A 20613-nucleotide genomic window follows, 5' to 3' on the forward strand; every position below is an offset into this window, starting at 1 on the left:
ATAAAATTATCCCCATTCTGTATTATGACTTTGTTATGGTCTATATGGACATATAGATAAGAACTAAAGGAAAACAGGGGAAAATAAAACTCATTTTTAATTAACAGATAACTTTGTAAGTCATCTCTTTATTTGGTAAAATGTTTTACTTTATTTTAGTTAACGACGAAGAAATACTCTAAACATCTGGGAGCAAACAATATAGAAAAGATCAAGAATTTCTACCTCTTTGTCCTGAATGTTAGGGTCTGCGTTATTTTCCATGAGCACTGCCATGCAGTTGATATAACCGCCGTAAGCCGCACACTGCAAAGGGGTTCGTCCTGCGTAATCTTGCACGTTTGGATTGATCTTATTTTCTATCAATATCTGGCAAACGTCAGCATTTCCTCCCAATGCTGCCCAATGTAGAAGAGAATGTCCGTCTTGATCAACTAAATCTACCCTTGCTCCACCTGAAAAAGCAAAAATATAATGAAAATGTCCAATATAGAGAGCATCGATCAAAAAGAATAGAAGTCCGAAAAATATAACAGTCCCTTAAATGCTTTGCTCTCAGCAAAATGCTTCCATGTATATTATAACGGCCAACAGGTGGAGCTAGGAGTGGACCTCAGGTTTCCTGAAGCCTGCGAGAGTGTGTGTGTGTGTGTGTGTGTGTGTGTACACACACGTGTGCACTCTCCCCTCCATCCTTCTACCCAGGCGGCCCTCTGCTATGTGAGCTGTGTTTCGAACACAGCTTGTGCGCCTGCAAGAATTCCTGCCTTTTGAGAGTGACTTAGTAGAAGCACTCTTAATAACCAACCTTTAATAAGCGTCTGAATCACATCTTTGTGTCCCATCTCACAGGCTCGGAAAAGTGGCGTATGCTTCATGACGTCAGTGGCATCTACTTGAGCGTTATTTTCCAACAGTAACTTCACGGTGCTGACATGGCCAGAAAGGGCAGCGGCGTGTAAGGCTGCAAGGGGGGCAAAAGAAAGCGAAGAACTCTTCGATAACAATTTTGCCTTCTCCTTCTTCTAACTGGGCATCTTTTCCTCTGCTGATGTCCTCATCATTTTGGCTAAATGCGATGTAATCTTAAGGGCTCTCTATTGTTCACTTCTATAGATTTCAGTCTTCCTTTCTAGTCACAGGAACTACCCACACTTTCCCCTTGTCCTTCTACCTTTCTCATCTCACCTTTCCAACCTGATGGTCTGAAATGCTTTCCTTTCCTCAGTTACAAGTTTATCTTTCCTCCCTCTAAGAGGGTAAGCGAACAAAAAATGACAAAGAGAAACAATTTAAATGACGCAGGCAATTCTGCCCACCAACCCACTCAATTAGCATAAGCCCGAGGGTTGGTGTGACGGGAAACGTCAACCCGCCGGTCCTGCAGCTGCTGAGCCGCGCCATTCCTGCCGGTGCTCTGCGCACACATGTGGTTCTGAGGGTGCGCACAGCCCACTGCCTCGAGTGCATTTTCATACAACGTGGCTCCAAATGCAAGCCACTGATTTCCTCCGGGCGCAATTTAAGAAACAGCAATTTGTTTGAACACTGGAGAAAAAACCTGAGAAGGAATGTGGTCTCCTCTCCTGGGGCCTTCGTGTGGGGTTTGAAAAAGCAATTTGACGGGTTTCAGGTTATGCTGACCTGTGCCTGTGTTACTCCCCGCTAGTGCTTGACTTAGGCCGTTACTCTTTGGATTACTCTTTAAATCCTATTTAAATACATCACTTTTTAAATTCTGAGTCTGCAGAACTGACTAGAGGCCGGGGCCAAGTCTTTCTAAGTATCATGGCCCTATAATGCCTAGAACAATGTTTCTTTCATAAAGTGTGACCCATGGACCAAACCCAGGATGCCTAAAAAAGTGTAGATTCCTGGGCATTTGTTGAGTACCTACTATGGGCTGCGTATGAATGTAATGGTGGGAAGTCAGCAGAGAACAAAATAGATAAGGTTACATTCTAGTAGGAGAAGCAAAATAAAAACTGAACAGATAAACAAGAAAGTATTAGATGGTGGTGGCTGGTATAATTGGAGTAATAAAAGGTACCTTAATATGCAGAGTGACTGGGAGACCACTTTAACTGGTGGTGGCGGAAAGCCTTGGTAAGGAGCTGACACTGAAGTTGACAGCTGGGTCATAGAGAGACGGCAATGTAGAGATCTTGAGGGAGTAGTTCGAGCAAAGAGAACAGTTAGTCCGAGGGCAGGAATGACTTTATGTGCTTAAGGAAGGCAGGGAAGCTGCAGCATAAAGAAGAAGTAAGTTGGAAAGGTAGAGAAGGCCAGATCCTAAGGGGCCACACAGGTCCCGGTGATGAAGGCCCTGAAGGACTTCACATTGGAGTGATGTTATTTGACTTGTGCCTTAATCAGATTACTCTAGCTGCTCTGAAGAGAATGTCCCCTAGGAGGTGCGAACATAAGCAGGGAAGCCAGCTAACACTATTGCAGAAGACTCGGTAACAAATGCTGCTGGATTGAACTGGGCTGGCAGGAGTGGAGATGGAGAGAAGCAGAAAGATTTAGAATATATTTTAGAGGTGGAGTCAATAGGACTATAGGATCTGAAATAGATTTCTGTCTGTATAGCCTGGGAAACTATATTTAAACAAACACCCTGGCAATTCTTACATGTACTTGAGTTGGGGGACCCTGATCTGAATGTTACTTTGGTCCAGACAAGATTCAGAGGAGCGTGAGAGACTTCAAATATCTTAGGTGATACCACGTGGAAGACAGCACAGAGTGGAACATTCACTTTGACACATTTGGGCTCAGCGTAAGGAAGAATGTTCTGATAGGAGTTAGGTTAAGATGGAAGCAGTGAGTTCTCCATATTGGAGCTGTGTAACTGGAGGCTGACGGGCCGCTGATGAGAATGTCGTAAGGCAGATTAAGTGTGCTACATCTATGATAGTTTGGTGACTTTCACATTTTAAGAGCATAAGAATACATCTGCCCCCAGATGAAACTTTATTAAACACTCAACATATAAAACTGGTAAGCGTTGAGTGGTCCTGACTAAAGCGGGGGTGGAGGGTTACGCACTTCAGTACCTGCCCTTCTTGGCAACACTGCAGCACTCTCTAGAAACCTGTTCTTCTGAAGAATCTGATTTGGAAAACCCTGGATTAGATTTAATTTTAAGGTACTTTTCAATTTCGAAATTCTGTGATGTGGCATGAGTATGTAATAAATACTCTTCCGATAAATGTGAATGTAAAAAAAAAAAAACCCACCACAAAACCCTAACTAAGCAAAAGATAGAATTCATTATCTTATTAATTGAAATTCCCCATTTATGACTATTTGCATTTATATTACTTAAAAATAAATAACCTTAGATTTAACTATTGTTGCCCTCTCTTTGAGAAGGTGTCACAAATTTACATAGGAGTGCTAAATTTTTTTTATTTAACTTTTTGTTATGGAAAATTTCAAACATATTCAAAAGAAAAGACAATAATCTAGAGAACTCAAGATAGCCGTTGCCTAGCTTCAAGGACGGTCAGTAGATGGCTGGTCTTGCTTCATCTAACGGCCACCCCTTGTTCCCACTTCTAATTGTTTTGGATATAATTCTAGAGTCATATCCTTTCATTTGTAAATATTTTAGTAAGTAAATATTTAGTAAGTCTATCTAAAGACAACAATTTTTTTTTTAAACACAACCACTATATCAGTCCATTTAGGAGACAGAAACCATGCCAGATACTTTAACAGAGAGAGTTCAAAATAAGGAATTGTTAGCTATGGATTGAAGAGCAAAACAAGCAAAAAAGGAACACTAAGGGATGACAGATGTAGTACAGCCAGCAATTTTAGGACCAGGGGAACGAAAAGAAGAAGATGAAATTACTAAAACTTGAAAGCCTAGAAGAGGAGCCCTGTGGAGTGGAAACTCAGACCTCTGAGCAGGGGCTCTGCTTGGCTGGTGATGGTGCCTCTGAGGAGGCCGCTCTGGGGCTGGTACTGTGAGCGCTGGAGAAACTGCCAAGTGAAATGAACTGTCACTACTCGAACAAACTATCATTGCTGTGTTGCAGGGCGATGCTGATAAACAGGACACCAAGAAGAGTAAGCAAACAGGAAGGTGTAATTCCGGTCTTCCAGCTTTCCAGTCTCCCTCTACTGCCCCCTACCGGAAGATTCTACCGGGGTATCTGCTGGCAAAGGGGAAATGGGGTCACAGAGCCCTAGCCGTGACATTGCAAAGAAAGTCTAGTCTCATTATCATACCTAAAAAATATTAACACTGAGAAACAAACTGAGGGCTTCAGAGGGGAGGGGGGTTGGGGATTGGGATAGGCTGGTGATGGGTAGTAAGGAGGGCACGTATTGCATGGTGCACTGGGTGTTATATGCAACTAATGAATCATGGAACTTTACGTCAAAAACCAGGGATGTAGTGTATGGTGACTAACATAATATAATAAAAAATATTATTATAAAAAAATAAAAAACATTAACAAAAATTCTGTAATAGCAAATGTCCAGAAAGTGTCCATGTTGTCCTGACGGTTTTATAGTTTTTTTAATAGATCCAAATAATGTCTGTATGTTGCTGTTGATGAGAACTCTTTTTTCATGGGAAGGAAAAACAACCTTGTATGGGATGATGGAAGGATGATGGAGGGATGATGGAGAGAAACTCCCTTTTAAAGAAAAGAAATGTCAGGAAGACATGTCTGACATATAATAAAATCCCCTTAGGAGAAAGAGCCAGGGAATTAATGAATCTGAGAAGAATTTATGTCTGAACTCCAACCATGGTGCACATCAGAAAGATACCTCTGGTCAAAAGGACGGAAGTATCCTTGCCCATACTTTATTAAAATACATGAAGAAGTTAAACTAAAAGCAAAGCTAGTGAGAAAGTGAAAGGCTCTATACTAATGGAAGTCTGACAAAAAATGAAATGTTCAGACCGTTTATAAACTCAGTGTCCTACATGTCTGCACTACATCCTTCTTTAAGAAGCTTAAGGTCTACTGCGAAGCTTTGATACAGAAACACTTTTGATGGTTAAAGCTTTTCTTCAAACTGATATTACCCAAAAACTCTTTAAAGAATAATTTAGAAGGGGTGGTGGTTTAAGTGCAGGGAGGGAGATGATTAGATGTAACTCGACACCGAGTCAGTAGTTTTGGTGGCCAAGTAAGATCTTACCCAGGACAACAGATAGGTGCAAATGGCTCTACTATGTTTCTACAAATAAGAAAACATTACACCGAGAAGCCTGTAGCTGAGTTTCTATTCTGTTCCGTGTTGTTGTGCTATTGTGTGATCCTCCTTCTTTTTTGGACTTGCAATTAGGATCTAGTACACGAGGCAGAGACGTCCAAGTTGACAGTGAATGCTAAAAAATTCATACCTCTCTTATTAACCAACGCACAAAGTGCCCTCTTCTTGGAAAAAGAGATTGAAAGAAGCATCTAGTGAGAGATTTTGATGCAAATCTAACGTGAAGCTCTGAAGCTTCAAGAGTCAGGGGGGTTATCTCTAAAACGGGAGATTTCGGAGGAGGGAGTGCTCTTCAAATCTGAGAAAAGAGCACATTAAATAAGACTGCTGAGAACACACTTAGATATGTGCATTCCTTAATATAATTCTAAATTTTTGAAAATATAATTGATAACTACTAAATGTACATAGTTTTAGGTACAGGTTTATGGTTTTTGGCTTTTTCCACAAAGATAAATAAGAAAAGTTCCTATAATCATGTCTAAGGAGTAACCAGAGTTTTATATTTTTTAATTTTATTTTTTAAAAAAAGATTTATTTATTTATTTGAAAGAGAGAGAGAGAGAGCAAGTGGAGGGAGGGGAGAGAAAGAATCCCCATGGGAAGCCTGACGCAGGGCTTGATCCCAGGACCCTGAGATCATGACCTGCACCAAAATTAAGAGTCGGATACTTAACTGACTGAGCCACCCAGGCACCCCAGGAGCAACCAGAGTTGGTTTTTTTAAATTTTTATTTAAAATCAATGAATTAACATATAGCACATTATTATTTTCAGAGGTGGAGTTTAGTGATTCATCAGTTGCATATAACACCCAGGAACAACCAGAATTTTATTTTTTTTTAAATTTTTCAAATTTATTTATTTATTTTTTTAAAAGATTTTATTTATTTATTTGACAGAGATAGAGACAGCCAGCGAGAGAGGGAACACAAGCAGGGGCAGTGGGAGAGGAAGAAGCAGGCTCATAACGGAGGAGCCTGATGTGGGGCTCGATCCCAGAACGCCGGGATCACGCCCTGAGCTGAAGACAGACGCTTAACTGCTGTGCCACCCAGGCGCCCCAACAACCAGAATTTTAAACCAAATGCCACATTCACCTGGTAGAAAAGTAAGCTAATTTAGCCGTCAAACTTGGAGGAAATAAAGCCTTTGGAGTGATATCCTGGTAGCTTAAACTTAAAAAGTACAGATGAGGGGCGCCTGGGCGGCACAGCAGTTAAGCATCTGCCTTCGGCTCAGGGCGTGATCCCAGGGTCCTGGGATGGAGCCCCGCATCAGGCTCCCTGCTCTGTTGGAGCCTGCTTCTTCCTCTCCCACTCTCCCTGCTTGTGTTCCCTCTCTTGCTGGCTATCTCTATCTCTGTCGAATAAATAAATAAAATCTTAAAAAAAAAAAGTACAAATGAAAGTTAAACAATATTAGATTAGGAACGTTGATTTCAGGCACTACTGTACAAGTTTTTGGGCACCTATACACTTTGGAACCTGAAAGAAAGCAAACGGAACATGTCTGTCCGTTCTTACCTGTACCTCCATATTTGTCTGCCATGTTGATATCAATGTCAGATTTTAAATTCAGCATAGTCCTAAGGACATCATCACTGCCTTTTCCAGCAGCCCACATAAAGGATGTTCTTCCTTCGAGGTCTGAATCATCTTTCACTGAAGGATGTTTTAAAAATACTTTAACTGTTTCCTGCAAGAAAACTTCATTAAAAAGAATCGAGACAAGAGGGTAGTGTTTTCTAGGGTAATAAAGCCAGTGTTACATATGATTTCCGCTAAGACACAAAGTATTTTTCCCTGCTTTTGAATCAAATGAAATTATCTTTTTATGAATAATGAAACTACAATTTCCATTGAAAGTAACAATCCTCTTTCTTTATATATTAGTTTTAGTTTCCATGCACTTCAAACACATAACCTAACTCCCTCATTCAACATCCTCATAACTGAGAATGGTCATCCTCAATCAAGTTTTAAAATTTTATAGGTCAATCTTTGATAGATGAAGTGACAGTTAAAAGACTAACAAGTATTCAGTGTCATTAGCAACAATAAAATACAGGTTTTCTTGGACATTCTACATGCAGAGACCTATATACTCAGCCATGCCTATAGAGAAGGTTAACACATTCTCTTGTTGTGGTTTTGTTACTATAATTTAAAAAATATTTAATGCATTTATTACACTAGTATTAAATTTATTTATTTCTTTAATGCATTTGTTGCATTATTATCAATAATGATGTATGACTACTGAGAAATGCAGTGTTCAATTCATTTAAACGGATATTGATATAGCAATTCCTATATGCAAGGTCCTTCCTCTATGGAATCACACAAAAATTAGGACCCACAGTAATTCTAATAGTACCTGACAATTTAATTTTTAAAATTTTTGTTTTTTAGTTTCAAGTTTTTATTTACATTCCAGTTAGTTAACATACAGTATAATATTAGTTTTAGTGGAATTCAGTGATTCGTCATTTACATACAACACCCACTGCTCATCATCACAAGTGTCCTCCTTCATGCCCATCCCCCATCTAGCCCATCCCCTCCCCACCTCCCCTCTGGTAACCCTCAGTTTGTTCTCTATAGTTAAGAGTCTGTTTTATGGTTTGCCTCTCTCTTTTTTCCCCCTATGTTCATCTGTTTTGTTTCTTAAATTCTACATATGAGTGAAATCATATGGTATTTGTCTTTCTCTGACTTATTTCACTTAGCATAATACCCTCTAGGAGCATCCATGTCATTGCAAATGGCAAGATTTCATTCTTTTTTATGGCTGAGTAATATTCCATCATTCATATAGATACACACACACACACACACACACACGCCACATCTTCATCCATTCATCAGTTGATGGACACGTGGGCTCTTTCCATTATTTGGCTATTGTTGATAACAGTGCCTAACAATTTTAATGGGGGCTAATATTCACAGCATTTTAAATTGTTTCTTTCCTTGAGCCTCAGATGCTTACAAACTTTTAGGGAGATCACGGTAACTTCTGCTTGAATGGAAGTAAAACAGTTTCAGAAAAAGAAAAATTCTGGAGGCTGTGAGCTGGCCAAAAATGGATAAAGGGTTGATGCTCTGTACTCTAAAGCAAGAAGAAATTCGAGGGCTCCCCTAATGCAACATTTCATTTTCCAGATGAAGAAATTTAGGTTCAAGGTAATACAAACATTGGTGGCAAACATAGGAGTAGAACCCAGACCTTAATCACAGCACTCCTGCCACTGCACACACGTCTTCCTAGTCTTTAATCTCATTGTTGAGCTGCTGGGGCATTACAGCGTCGTGCTCCGGGATCTAGGGTGCATGCTTAGTACATGCTAGATTGGAATAAGCAAACGGATTGTAAAAGTTGGTAATGTTTTGGTTTGTTTTCTTTGTACTAATTTGTAAACATTTCTTTGTTGGGTATGTTTTCTTAATGATGAATGTTCACAGCAGTTTTGTGGGTCTTGTTGCTGTTGCTCTTTTCTAAACAGGGAATTACAGCCTCTTGTGAGTGAACAGAGTCCAAGGAGATCAAGAGGCTTGAAATTGAGCTTAGAAGATTGGCAGAATTTTTGAAAAATCGTCTCTGTAATTGGCAGATTATCCAGAGCCAAGGTTTCTTCAAATAAACATCCGTAATGTTCTGCCATTCCTTCTCACTCCCAATAGCCTTCGTCACTTAATTGCTGGTATTTGTGCACGTGTTAAATTTGGAGTCCAAGAATTGAGTTCAAGATCTTGCGCAAGTCATTTAATCTCTTGAAACCTTGGTTTTTTCCTCTGTAAATTAGGGATACCACGTCCTCTCACAGGCTTGTATTGAAGTATGAATTGAATTCTGCTTTCCGTAAGTTGGTTAGGCTGGACCAGTGAATTTCTTATCTATCTGGAGCAAGAAAGGGCTCTTCCTCAAAATATACTTTGTATTTTTCTGAGATAACAGAACGATGGGAGACGGTAGAAGAGAACGGTTTACCAAAAGTCCAGGTGATAAAGTCTTAGAAATGACAAGAGGAAGGACCATAGTTATAGTTGCTCTGGGTACCAGAGAGAAAGAAAGGTGGAAAATCAGATATTTTAGCAATCTGAGTATTCAATGTATTCACTGATGCATTGGGGAAGTCAGGAAGATGGAATTATGCTCTGCTGATGATTGCATTCTTCTAATTTGATGAAACCAAAGTTTTTACTACACACACCCACGGAGAAGGCAGTAGAATCAACTCTGACTGCTTCGACGTGTGCCTCTTTGGATGTGTCTAGAGTTCCTGGTGGCCACTTTCAGAGAGCTGAAGCAGCCTCGCTGTTATCATGTTGCTGGCTAGACTGAGTGACACAGTGCATGAAAAAATGCTTTGTAAACTATAAAGGGTGGCATGGGAAGAATTAGCATTAATATTCAATATCTTTGGAAATAAGAATTCCTATTTTTGCTTTCTCAGCTGTCTAATGCATAAAATTATGAGCACCAGCAATAGTAAGAATGCATGGCATGTCTCGCATACATGCTCTGCACCCAGACCTACACTAGGCACTGGTCGCAGATTTTCTCTCATTCTTACAACAATCCTGAAGGAAGAGGTATAATCATCTTTAAGACTCAAGAGGTAAAGAAACTTGTGCCAAGTCATCCAGCCAGCAGAGAGTGGAGTCAGGGCCCCAGGCAAGGTGGGACTCGTTCTAAGGCTTTGCCATATTGCTTTCAGGACAATTACAGATGGCTGAACACAGTGCATACAAAACCTTAGTGCCATAAAATTAACCAGCAGAGGAAATATACTTACACGGAACAAAATGTTACACTGAACAGTTAATGTAAAAACGGTCTTAAAATTTCCCATGACTAACAACTTTACAGAGACGAAGACCGTCCCTTGCATCACAGCCAGAGTTAACAGTATGAGCAACTGTTAAAATATAATTGCGACACAAACACAAAGATGAGTACGTGTAAAACTGAAATTTGGATAAGATCGTGGATTGTAGGAATGCCAATTTCCTGTTTATGATACCGTTTCATACTCTTGCAAGATGTTCCCATTGGGGTAAACTGGGTGATGGGTACACAGGATCTTGCTGTTTTATTTCTTACGACTGCATATGAATTTATAATGATGTCAAAATAAGAAAATGAATTAAGAAAAAAGACAACTGTCATGTTTTACTTACAGCAAAGTTACTCTGAGCTGCGTAGTGCAAGGGTGTTGCTCCTTGGCTGTCCGATGGGATGGTTCCAGACTTATTTCTTTCTAAAAGGAGATGGACGATCTGTGCGTGGCCTGAAAGCAGACACAGCAGTGAGCACATCAAAGGACCACTTAATTTGTAATCTATTTAAAGGAAAGTTTTCTGAATAGCAGCCCCCAGGACAGCCTCTTCTAACTTCTCACTAAAATACTTCGCTAACGTAGAACAAAGATAAACACTTACAACACTAAACTCTTAATGCTTCAATCAGAAAGGGAATGACAGTTGTTATAATTGCTAGAGGGAGAAAAGGCTATATTAGGTGTCAGCTCATTGCATTCCCTGGCTTCACCTTATGACACTGCCCATAAAAAAGGTGGGAAGCCAGCCTCGGATAGCCGTCACCGTTTCACGGTGTGGCCGGTCAGCACCGCAACGCTGTTCTCTTCTGCTATTCAGGAGGACAAACTAGGATACATCCTCTTGTGATCTCAGCAGCCTCCTCTCGATCCCCACTACCCACCCACCTTTTTCACGTCTAGGCAGTGATTTCAAGTCCAAGGAAACCAGTGGCAGGAATGATGAGGTGGTGGCAGAGGAAATATTCTGCCGTGCATTCGGGAGGAGACAGTTTCTGCAAGGGGGGGCTGTAGGAAGGATCAAAGATTGAACAAACCCAGTAATGGCATATTTGCGAAACCTGAATTTCAGGCATTCTATTGTTTCAGCATAGTGGGGACCTGGGCAAAGACGATGCCACATCAGCAGAAAAAGGACACGCTGCCTGAAAACCGGGCAGAGAAAGGGAATCTGCGCGGGAGCTGAGCTCATCTACCTGCCCCCACACCCGGTCCGAACTGGAGTTCCCGGAGCCGGGCAGAAAGTAGGACCACGGGCAAGCTACTGAGACACGTGCCATCTTGTCGGAAAGATAAAGAGAAACATTCAGTAAAGGCAATATGAAAACATACTAGGGGGCAGGGCAAAAGGAACACCATCACAAAGATGAAGTGCCTACCTCGGAAAGTGATCTAGAGAAGGATCCAGAGGAAAATTTCAGGAAACTGTCTGGCATCCTTGACTGGTGCAAAGAGATGGCCTCTATGAAATGAAACAGAATATCCTAAGAAGGACATAATCTGAAATGAAAAAGTGATGGACGGAGGCGAAAAGGAAATAAGTCGAGATTCAAAGAAATTTGGATGAGAGAAGGAAACAAAAATATAACCTAAAATACAACCGATGAGAGGCAGAAAGGAAGGAGAACTTACAGAACAAAAAGTCAACGTATTGATATGGAGACAAATTTGTGAAGTCCTCCCAGGATGCAGAGGGAAAGGAAGAAGGATGAAACTGCACACTGAAATGAGAGCCAAATACTAACTATAAATCGGACAGTAAAACCGAATGCAAATGCAAAAAGTATTTTAGAAAGACACAATGTGTAATTTAAAAACTAAGTCCATAATAATAATTGGGAAAAACTTCAGATGATATTAACAAATACTAAAAAGTGATAAGGAAAAGTGTGCTAAGTAGAAATCAATAGATATAGTTTTGCTCTTAACTGTGACTCAGGTTTTAAAAATTTTTTGATAAATTTAAAAGTAACCACTAGTAGAACCTAAAAACCCTCCTAAAACATTAGGCAATTCAAAACCAAAGAATAACAACCCTAACCTGTATACCAAAAGGCAGAAAACAAAGGAAATGGGGGTGGGGAAATAAAACACCAATAATACTCAAAGAGAAGAAGAGCAGAAAAAAGACCAAATCATGTAACAGTGACTATTAATGGGTAAACCTCCTTCACTAAAGAGAAAGACGCTCAGACTGTGTCTCCTGCAAAATCAGACACACACACAAATTTACACTCTCTCATCTAACAGAGTGATCCCCAAAACGGGTAAGTAAAAGGCTTATTAGGAAACCACGAAGAAAAGAAAATCACATATTGTAGTATTGGCACAAACATAAAGTTAAAGCCCCCTCCCAAAACACGTAGGCATTGAATGTGAAAAGAAGATTATTTTATATTTACATTTGTCAATGAATGTGCATTACTTTTAAAATAAAAATTAAAACATGTTAAGACATTATGTTGAAATTAAAACCAATATATAACAGAGACTCTATTTATATTACTAAAATTTAAGCACACGCCAGAGAGATTTAAGTATGAGATGCCACAGAGCAATTAAAAATTAAAGTAATTAAATGGGAGGTGGGAGCTGACAGGGGAAGGGAAGCCATGGAAAGTTTCTGGTATTCATGTAGTTCCTCCTACCGTTGACCCTTGATTCACAGTTGACTCACCTAGTAAAGCTGCCCAGTGAAGTGGGGTTCGAAATAAGTTATCGTAGGATGTTATATTGCAGCTTTCGTACGAGGTCAAGACATCAACCACTGTCACATTCCCATCGGCGACTGCAAAGTGAAGAGGTGTCCGACCCTCGTAGTCTTGCCAGTTCAGTAACGACTCCGTGGGAGCAGCGTCCTGTTTTTAAGGAACCAGAGACTTCAGACATACATGGAATCCTCAGTAAATCACATTGGACACACGCATTAACTGAGCAATTTTTTTTTTTAAAGATTTATTTATTTATTTATTTATTATTTTTTTTTTTTAAAAAGATTTTATTTATTTATTTAACACAGATAGAGACAGCCAGCAAGAGAGGGAACACAAGCAGGGGGAGTGGGAGAGGAAGAAGCAGGCTCATAGCGGAGGAGCCTGATGCGGGGCTCGATCCCATAACGCTGGGATCACGCCCTGAGCCAAAGGCAGACGTTTAACCGCTGTGCCACCCAGGCGCCCCTAAAGATTTATTTATTTATTTGACGGAGAGACAGCCAGCGAGAGAGGGAACACAAGCAGGGGGAGTGGGAGAGGAAGAAGCAGGCTCCCAGTGGAGAAGCCTGATGCAGGGCTCGATCCCACAACACCGGGATCACGCCCTGAGCCGAAGGCAGACAGTTAAGGACTGAGCCGCCCAGGCGCCCCCTAACTGAGCAATTTTCTAAACTTGGATATTCTCAACACAAAGTGGTAAAATTCAGAAAAAAGTACACATTCTAAGTCTTAAAAAATTTGTCATGTTTAACTCTAAAAAACACAGAAAAGATATAATAAATACCAATACTGATTATCCAGATTAAGTAAGTGTCAAAATCTTGCCTACTGTGCTTTCGTATCTGCTATGGATTCAGCTAACACTGTATGTTTTTACTTCTGCCACGTATGTGTACCTCCATAAACAATACATAAATTATGTACGTGTGTTCTCAATGTTTACACCTTTGAGCTTATACTATGTATATCCTTTGGCAATTTTTTCTTTCAACACTATACTTTTGGGTATTTATGTTGATACTAGTTCATTTGCTAAACCACAATTTAATTATCCATCCTCCTACTGAGAGACAGTGAGGTTATTTACATTTTTCTCATTATTAGCAATAATGCTGCATGAACATGCTTCTGTTACAGGTCTCCCTGTAGCCCACGCATGAGATTTTTCTCTAGCCCTAGCAGGGGAATTGCTGGGTAGAAAGATATTTACATTTTCAACTAGGTATTATCAAACTGCTTTCCAAATGGTTACACTAATTAACACATCCATGACAATGTGCAAAAGTTTTTCTTTCCCCACATGCTGGCACAAATTCACCCCTTGGTATTACCAAGCTTACTATATTTTTCCCCTTATAGGTGTGGAAAGCATTTTGCTGATGTTTTAATTTGTATTTATTTTATGAATGAGGTTGGGATTTATCAGATGTTTATTGGCTATTCTATTTAAATTGACACTTTACATTTACTCATTTTTCTAGGAGGTCTTTGTATCCACTGCTTAGGTCCCCTTTCAAGAATAAAGCACTTATTTTCCCAGCTGTTGTGAGTGCTGCTGGCAGACGACCCGCAACAGTCAGACTCCTGCGACTGCTTCAGCTGAAGAGAGTTGCCTCACGCAAGGTCATATTCCTTCCCAGAACAGGTCATATCTAAAGCCAAGACCTCCTACCCCATCTGAGAACTCTCCAAAGGGCCACCCCAGATATAAAGCAGCCTGTACAGTCATCCTATTTAATAAAACATGTGCATGAAAGGTATTACAAACACTTCAAAAAAGAGAAGTAGAATTTTACCACGGTGGTATTTTAGGCCTTTGAGTTTCCCAAGGACTAAGATGTGTTTACGAGGGCAAAAAAAAGCACCAAATCTGTGAGGAAATAAGACATTATGAGTGACAAGTATCCTCTAAGGACTTCAGATAATGGAAATGACACATAAAGAATATAAAATAACTATCTATAAAGCAGGTAAGAAAGTAAAAAATGAAATAAAAGGTGAGCAGGGAACAAAAACTACCAAAAAGACCAGGCAGACATGAAAAAAACAAAACAAAAAGAACTTTCATTTAAAAAAAATTTTTTTTAAAAGATTTAATTTATTTGACAGAGAAAGCACAAGAGGAGGGAGCAGCAGGCTGAGGGAGAATCAGACTCCCCGCTGAGCAGGGTGCCCGACACGGGACTCGATCCCAGGACCCTGAGATCATGACCTGAGCCGAAGGCAGACACTCAACCAACTGAGCCACCCAGGCGCCCCACCCCAAAAGAACTTTCAGTTGTAAACATGTAATCACTAGGATGAGAGGCTGAATGAAGATAACAAACAAGAGAGTGGACTCAGTGGAGGGAAGACTCGGTCAACAGGAAGGGACATCTGCTGTCATTACCCAGGACACAGCAAGAGAGACGAGAGGATGGAACGAAGAAGAGAGGAGACATGGATAATAAACTGAAAACGTCTAAAATATGTGTAACTGGGACCCTAGAGGCAAGAGTATAAAGAATGAAAGAGAGGTCATATTTAAAGAGGTAATAGCTATATCTTTTCCAGAACTGACATGCAATGAGAGTATACACCAAACAGGACCAAAAAAACCAAAACAACAACAACAAAAAGCACCATCCCTAGACGCACTGTAGTGAGACTGTAGGATGCCACACAGAGAAGAATTTAAAAGCAGCCTGAGAGAAAAGATTGATCATCTATAAAGTAATGACAATTAGACCAATAACAGACTCTTCCAGAGGAACAATAAAAGGCAAAAAGAAGCAAAATAATAGCCTGAAAGAGCTGAGAAATAATCATTGCAGATACAAAATAATTTTCTCTTCTAAAGTCGAATTTGTGTATTATAAATAAATAGGATGAAGTATTAGACCACCATAGCTTGTAAGCTGGAACTTGAGGAGTGATTAGAAACCTCAAAGAATCCACTGATAAATATTCAAAATTAATAAGAAAGTATAGATAGTTGGTTAGATGCATTTTCAATGAATAAAAATATCAACTGATTTCTGTGCACCTGCAACAACCAGTGAAATATATATCCTAGACATGCTGAAAAAAAAAAGTTCAGGGGCACCTGGCTGGCTCAGTCAGTAGAGCATGCGAAGCTTGATCTCAGTGTCATGAGTTTGAGCCCTACGCTGGCTGTAGAGATTAACTTAAAAAAAAAAAAAAGCTCAAAGCAGCATTATTTTTGTTTTTAAAGATTTATTTACTTATTTGAGAGAGAGAAGAAGAGAGAGTGAACGTAGTGGGGGGAGGGGCAGAGGGAGAGAATCTTCAAGCAGGCTCCCCACTGAGTGGAGAGCCCCCCCCTCCAGGGGCTCCATCTCATCACCCCGAGATCATGACCTGAGCCGAAATCAAGAGTCTGACACTTAACACACTGAGTCACGCAGGTGCTCCGAAGCAGCACTAGTTTTAAACAGTAAAAAAAAACCAAAAAACAAAAAAACTAGAAATAGTTCCAAATGTCTGAATGTTAAACAGTGAAAACTAGAAATAGTTCCAAATGTCTGAATGACTGAATAATGTGTGGCTTGTTCATAAAATGGAATACTGTATAACAGTAAAAATAATATATTACAGTTACACACAGCATAGATAAAACCACCAGCATAATATTGTGTAAGGAAAGCATGTTGCAAAAGAATACATTCAATGTGATTGCATGTATACAAAATTCAAAAACATTAAAAATGAAACAATGTATTGTTTAGGGGTATGAATATATGTGGTAAAACTATAATGAAAATCAGGAATGATAAACACGAAATTGAGGATAGTGGCTGCCTCTCAGGAAGGGGAGAAGAGAATGGTGCTGGGAGGTACCCAGGGGGCTTCAAAGGTAACAGTAACATGCTCATTCTGAAACTCAGAGATGGTGGGGGGGCGCCTGGGTGGCTCAGTTGGGTTAGCACAGGAGTCTTGATTTCGGCTCAGGTCATGAACTTAGGGTCTTGAGATCGAGCCCTGTGTCGGGCTCTGTGCTGGGTGTGGAGCCTGCTTAAGATTCTCTCTCTCCCTCTGCCCCTTCCCCACCCCCCTGCTTGTGCGCGCTTTGTCAAAAAAAAAAAAAAAAGATAAACTCAGAGATGAGTACTTGAGTATTTGTCGTTTCCATATTCTTTATATCTTACAAGTATTTTACAAATGTTATCTCTATGTGGTATTTAATAAGCACAAGTATAAACAAAGTCAGGGGATGATAAGCACAGACTCAGGAGAGTAGTTGGTGGGGGGCAGGGGGAGAGAATGTATTTGGAAACTGGCACGTAGGAGGGGTGCCTGGATGGCACAGTCGGTAGCGTCTGCCTCTTGGTTTCAGCTCAGGTCGTGATCTCAGGGTCGTGAGACTGAGCTCCGGTCGGGCTCCGCACTCAGCATGGAGTCTGCTTGGGACATGCTTTCCCTCATCCTCTGCCCCCACCCCACCCCGCTCTCTCTCTCAAATAAATAAATCAATCTTAAAAAAAAAAAAAAGGAATTGGCACATAGGAAATTCTGTGTGGTCTTAAATAGCAGCACTAAAATGTTCTATTTCTTGAGTGATGGGTCCACATGGTTGCTGTACTTCTTTTGCTTCATAATTTGTGTGTGCGTCATATATCTGCTTTTGTATTTTGGCGATTTCATAATAAAAATTTGTTTTTGGAAAGGTCAGCAGCACCACTGCACTCACCAGAATGCATCGCACCGTATGAACAGCACTCGGATCCTTGTGGTTGGCTGCCCAGTGAAGTGGGATCTTGCCTTCGACGTCAGGAATCCCAATGTTGGAGTCGTGCTTGATAAGCAGCTTGACGTGCTCAGGGTTGTTGTAGTAGGCGCTCCAGTGCAGAGCTGTTTGCTGCAAAATTGAGAGTCTCAAAAAACCAACAGTAACGAGAGTAACGGTAACAACACAACAAACCTTCTCCAAGCTTTTATGTGTGACAGGCACTGCTGTAAGAGCTTTATGCATTTGCCCTCAGGGTCATCACGACAACTCTGGGAGGTAAGCCCTCTTGAATTTGCATGTGATTGAGGAGAACAGGGTGCACAGGGAGGAGGAGGAATCTGCTCAGGGACATCAAGGTAGTAAGCGGTCCCACTGAGATTTTAACCCAGGCAGTCTGAGTCCACAGTCTGACCTCTTAATCATGACGGGCACTTAGGTCACCAGGTACTAACCAATGAGATTAGTATACTGAGAAAAAGAAAAGCAGCCTAGTCGTTTCTGAATAATTATCAACAAAGTAAGTGACGACCCTGATATTGCGCCAAGCACCTTAAGAATTTGATGGAATGTTTTGAATTTTCAAGATCTATCAGAAAGAAGATCCATGCATGGGAAATCATGGATCTGGAATCCATTTTTTACATCAAAGTACAAATTTAAATCTAACTATAATTTTACAGGACAAATTCTTATACCTACTACTGTTGTTAAAATATATGCTGAGAATACAGCAGCACTTGCTTTATTTTAGATACAAGTTAAAAATGAACATCCTGATGGGGCACTGGCTGGCTCAGTCGGAAGAGCATGCAACTCTTGATCTCAGGGTCATGAGTTCGAGCCCCGTGTGGGGTGTGGAGCTTACTTAAAAATAAATAAAATCTTGTCATAAATAAAATTTATTAAAAAAAAAAAGAACCTCCTGAACTTGTTGGCACTGCTTTAAAATCCCCTTTGCTGTTCTCAGCAATAAACCACAGTAAGACTGGTCTCCTTACTAGAAGTGTTACTGAGGGAACACAGAAATGGTTGCACTGTACATTATGCCTTATGAATAGCAGTGTCATCAATTCAATCTAGAATCAGATCATCTACTGCAGGAACCAAGTTCACTTGCTATATTGAAAACCGTAAATGTTGACATATGTGGTATTCATGGGAAATGTACCTACAGGCATTTAATATGAAGAGTCACTCATTACTTCTTCTTTAGTAATGACTACAGAACAAATAGAATAGCAAATAATTTCCTACAGACACATTTTTTCTTTTCTTTTCTTCTTTTTTTTAAAGTAGTTTCCATGCCCAGCAAGGGGCTTGAACTCACTACCCTGAGATCAAGAGTCGCAGGCTCTACCAACTGAGCCAGTCAGACCCCTAGAGCCACATTTTCAAGAAACAACATGGACCATTTCTGTAATTCTTTTGCTATGTTATGTTTGTTCTGAATATATTTGCTGAAATGTAATATTAGGTCTGTTGAATCTAACAGTACAAAGTTTGGGATTGTATTTTCTACATCTTTAAAAAATTTTTTTTCTAGTAATTATTTTTTTTACTGTGGTAAAATGTAGATAACACCTGTTTTTAAATGTACGGTTCGGTGGCATGAAGCACATTCCCCCTGTTGTGCAACCATTTGCACCTTCCATCCCCACCCAGAACTTGCTCATCTTCCCAAACTGAAACTCTACGCCCATTCAGCAGCAACGCCCAATTTCCACCCCTACCCAGCCTTTCACTTAGCATAGTATCTTCAACGCTCATCCATTTTGTAGCATGTGTCAGATTTTTATTCCTTTTTAAGGCTGAATAACATTCCATTGCACGTACTGCATTTTGTTTCTCTAACCATCCAGCGATGGACATTCGGGTTGTGTCCATCTTTTCACTATTGTGAATAACGCCGCTGTGAACATGCATGTATAAATATCTGTTCATGCTCCTGATTTCGGTTCTTCTGAGAATACGCCCAGAAGTAGAATTGGGGGATCATATAGTAGCTCCATGTTTAATTTTTTGAGAAATTGTCATACTACTTTCCACAGTGGCTGTGTCATTTTATATTCCTACCAGCATGGCACAGGGTTCAAATTTCTCCACATTCTCGCCAAAGCTTGTTATTTTCTGTTTTTGTAATAACAGCCATCCTAAGGGGTATGAAGTGTTATCACATTGGGTTTTTTGTTTCAGTTTTAATATAGAATATAAATTTATTGGTCCGTGATGGATTGGAAATTTAAAGAAAACACAAAAAGTGGATCCTTCCCATCAGATTGTTCGAGAATCCCAGCTCGAGGCTTTTGTCTTGCTCTCTCTGTGTGCCTGCCTGGATCTTGCAGATCTGTTTTCCATCTGCCTGACTGGATAACCTCCCATCCCTGTTCAGTAACAGAAGAATACACAAGTACTGGAAGGTAGCAGGGAGTTCCTAGAAGATATTGGGGAAGACTCTACAGACCCTAAAGACATCCGTGGCTTTATAAGTGATTCATGGGTCTTTGTGGATTGATCAAAGTGCTTGCTCAGTGAAATATCAGCGCTACAAATGCTGTGAGTAAGGGGTGATATTAGTTTATAGTTGTTGTGAAATAAAGTCAAAGTTAATTTCAGAAAGCTGGGTTATGTGAGTAACAGCTAAACAAACCTTGAAAATGGCACGAAGAACCTGTGAGAATAAAGGGATCACCGGACGTGAACCCAGTGGGTTTAATCCCAAGAGTTTTAATTATGTGGGAGTGTTGGAGTTAGCAAGACTCCATGACTTGGAGCTTGGTGGAAAGGAAGAGGATTTTTGCACTTGTCTAACTGAACACCACATTCTTTTCCTTTAAAGAACAATGAAAGCATTGATTGAAAGAGTGACCGGCTTGTACAAGATGCTAAAAGTCAAGAGCTGGGAAGATAACAGATCCCAGCAACAAATGCCAGAGCAGATGTTAGACCCAAAATGAAATGAATAATATTCATTTTATAGCTAACATTTCTTGAGAGCATACTATGCACAGGGCATTGTGCGAAATCCTATTTATATGTGTTACCTCATTTTATCTTCAACAACCCTGTCGTTCCCTTTTCAC

At 40.2% G+C, this 20613-nt stretch overlaps 1 protein-coding gene across 10 annotated transcripts in view; it reads right to left on the reverse strand.

Moving 5' to 3' along the window:
- Positions 1-20613, reverse strand: part of INVS (inversin) — a 153473-nt gene that overhangs the window by 59143 nt on the left and 73717 nt on the right. For all 10 annotated transcript variants that reach the window (XM_087869520.1, XM_045780338.2, XM_087869522.1 and 7 more), the window contains 6 exons: positions 17495-17662; positions 12768-12948; positions 10434-10543; positions 6774-6945; positions 809-964; positions 226-455 (listed from right to left, as the gene is read on the reverse strand). In XM_087869520.1, coding sequence (XP_087725646.1) covers positions 226-455; positions 809-964; positions 6774-6945; positions 10434-10543; positions 12768-12948; positions 17495-17662 — 1017 coding nt within the window. The remainder of the gene's footprint in view (positions 1-225; positions 456-808; positions 965-6773; positions 6946-10433; positions 10544-12767; positions 12949-17494; positions 17663-20613) is intronic.

Source organism: Ursus americanus, chromosome 18 (assembly GCF_024610735.1).
Source record: "Ursus americanus isolate L20-20 chromosome 18, mUrsAme1.1.p, whole genome shotgun sequence".
Classification (NCBI taxonomy): domain Eukaryota; kingdom Metazoa; phylum Chordata; class Mammalia; order Carnivora; family Ursidae; genus Ursus; species Ursus americanus.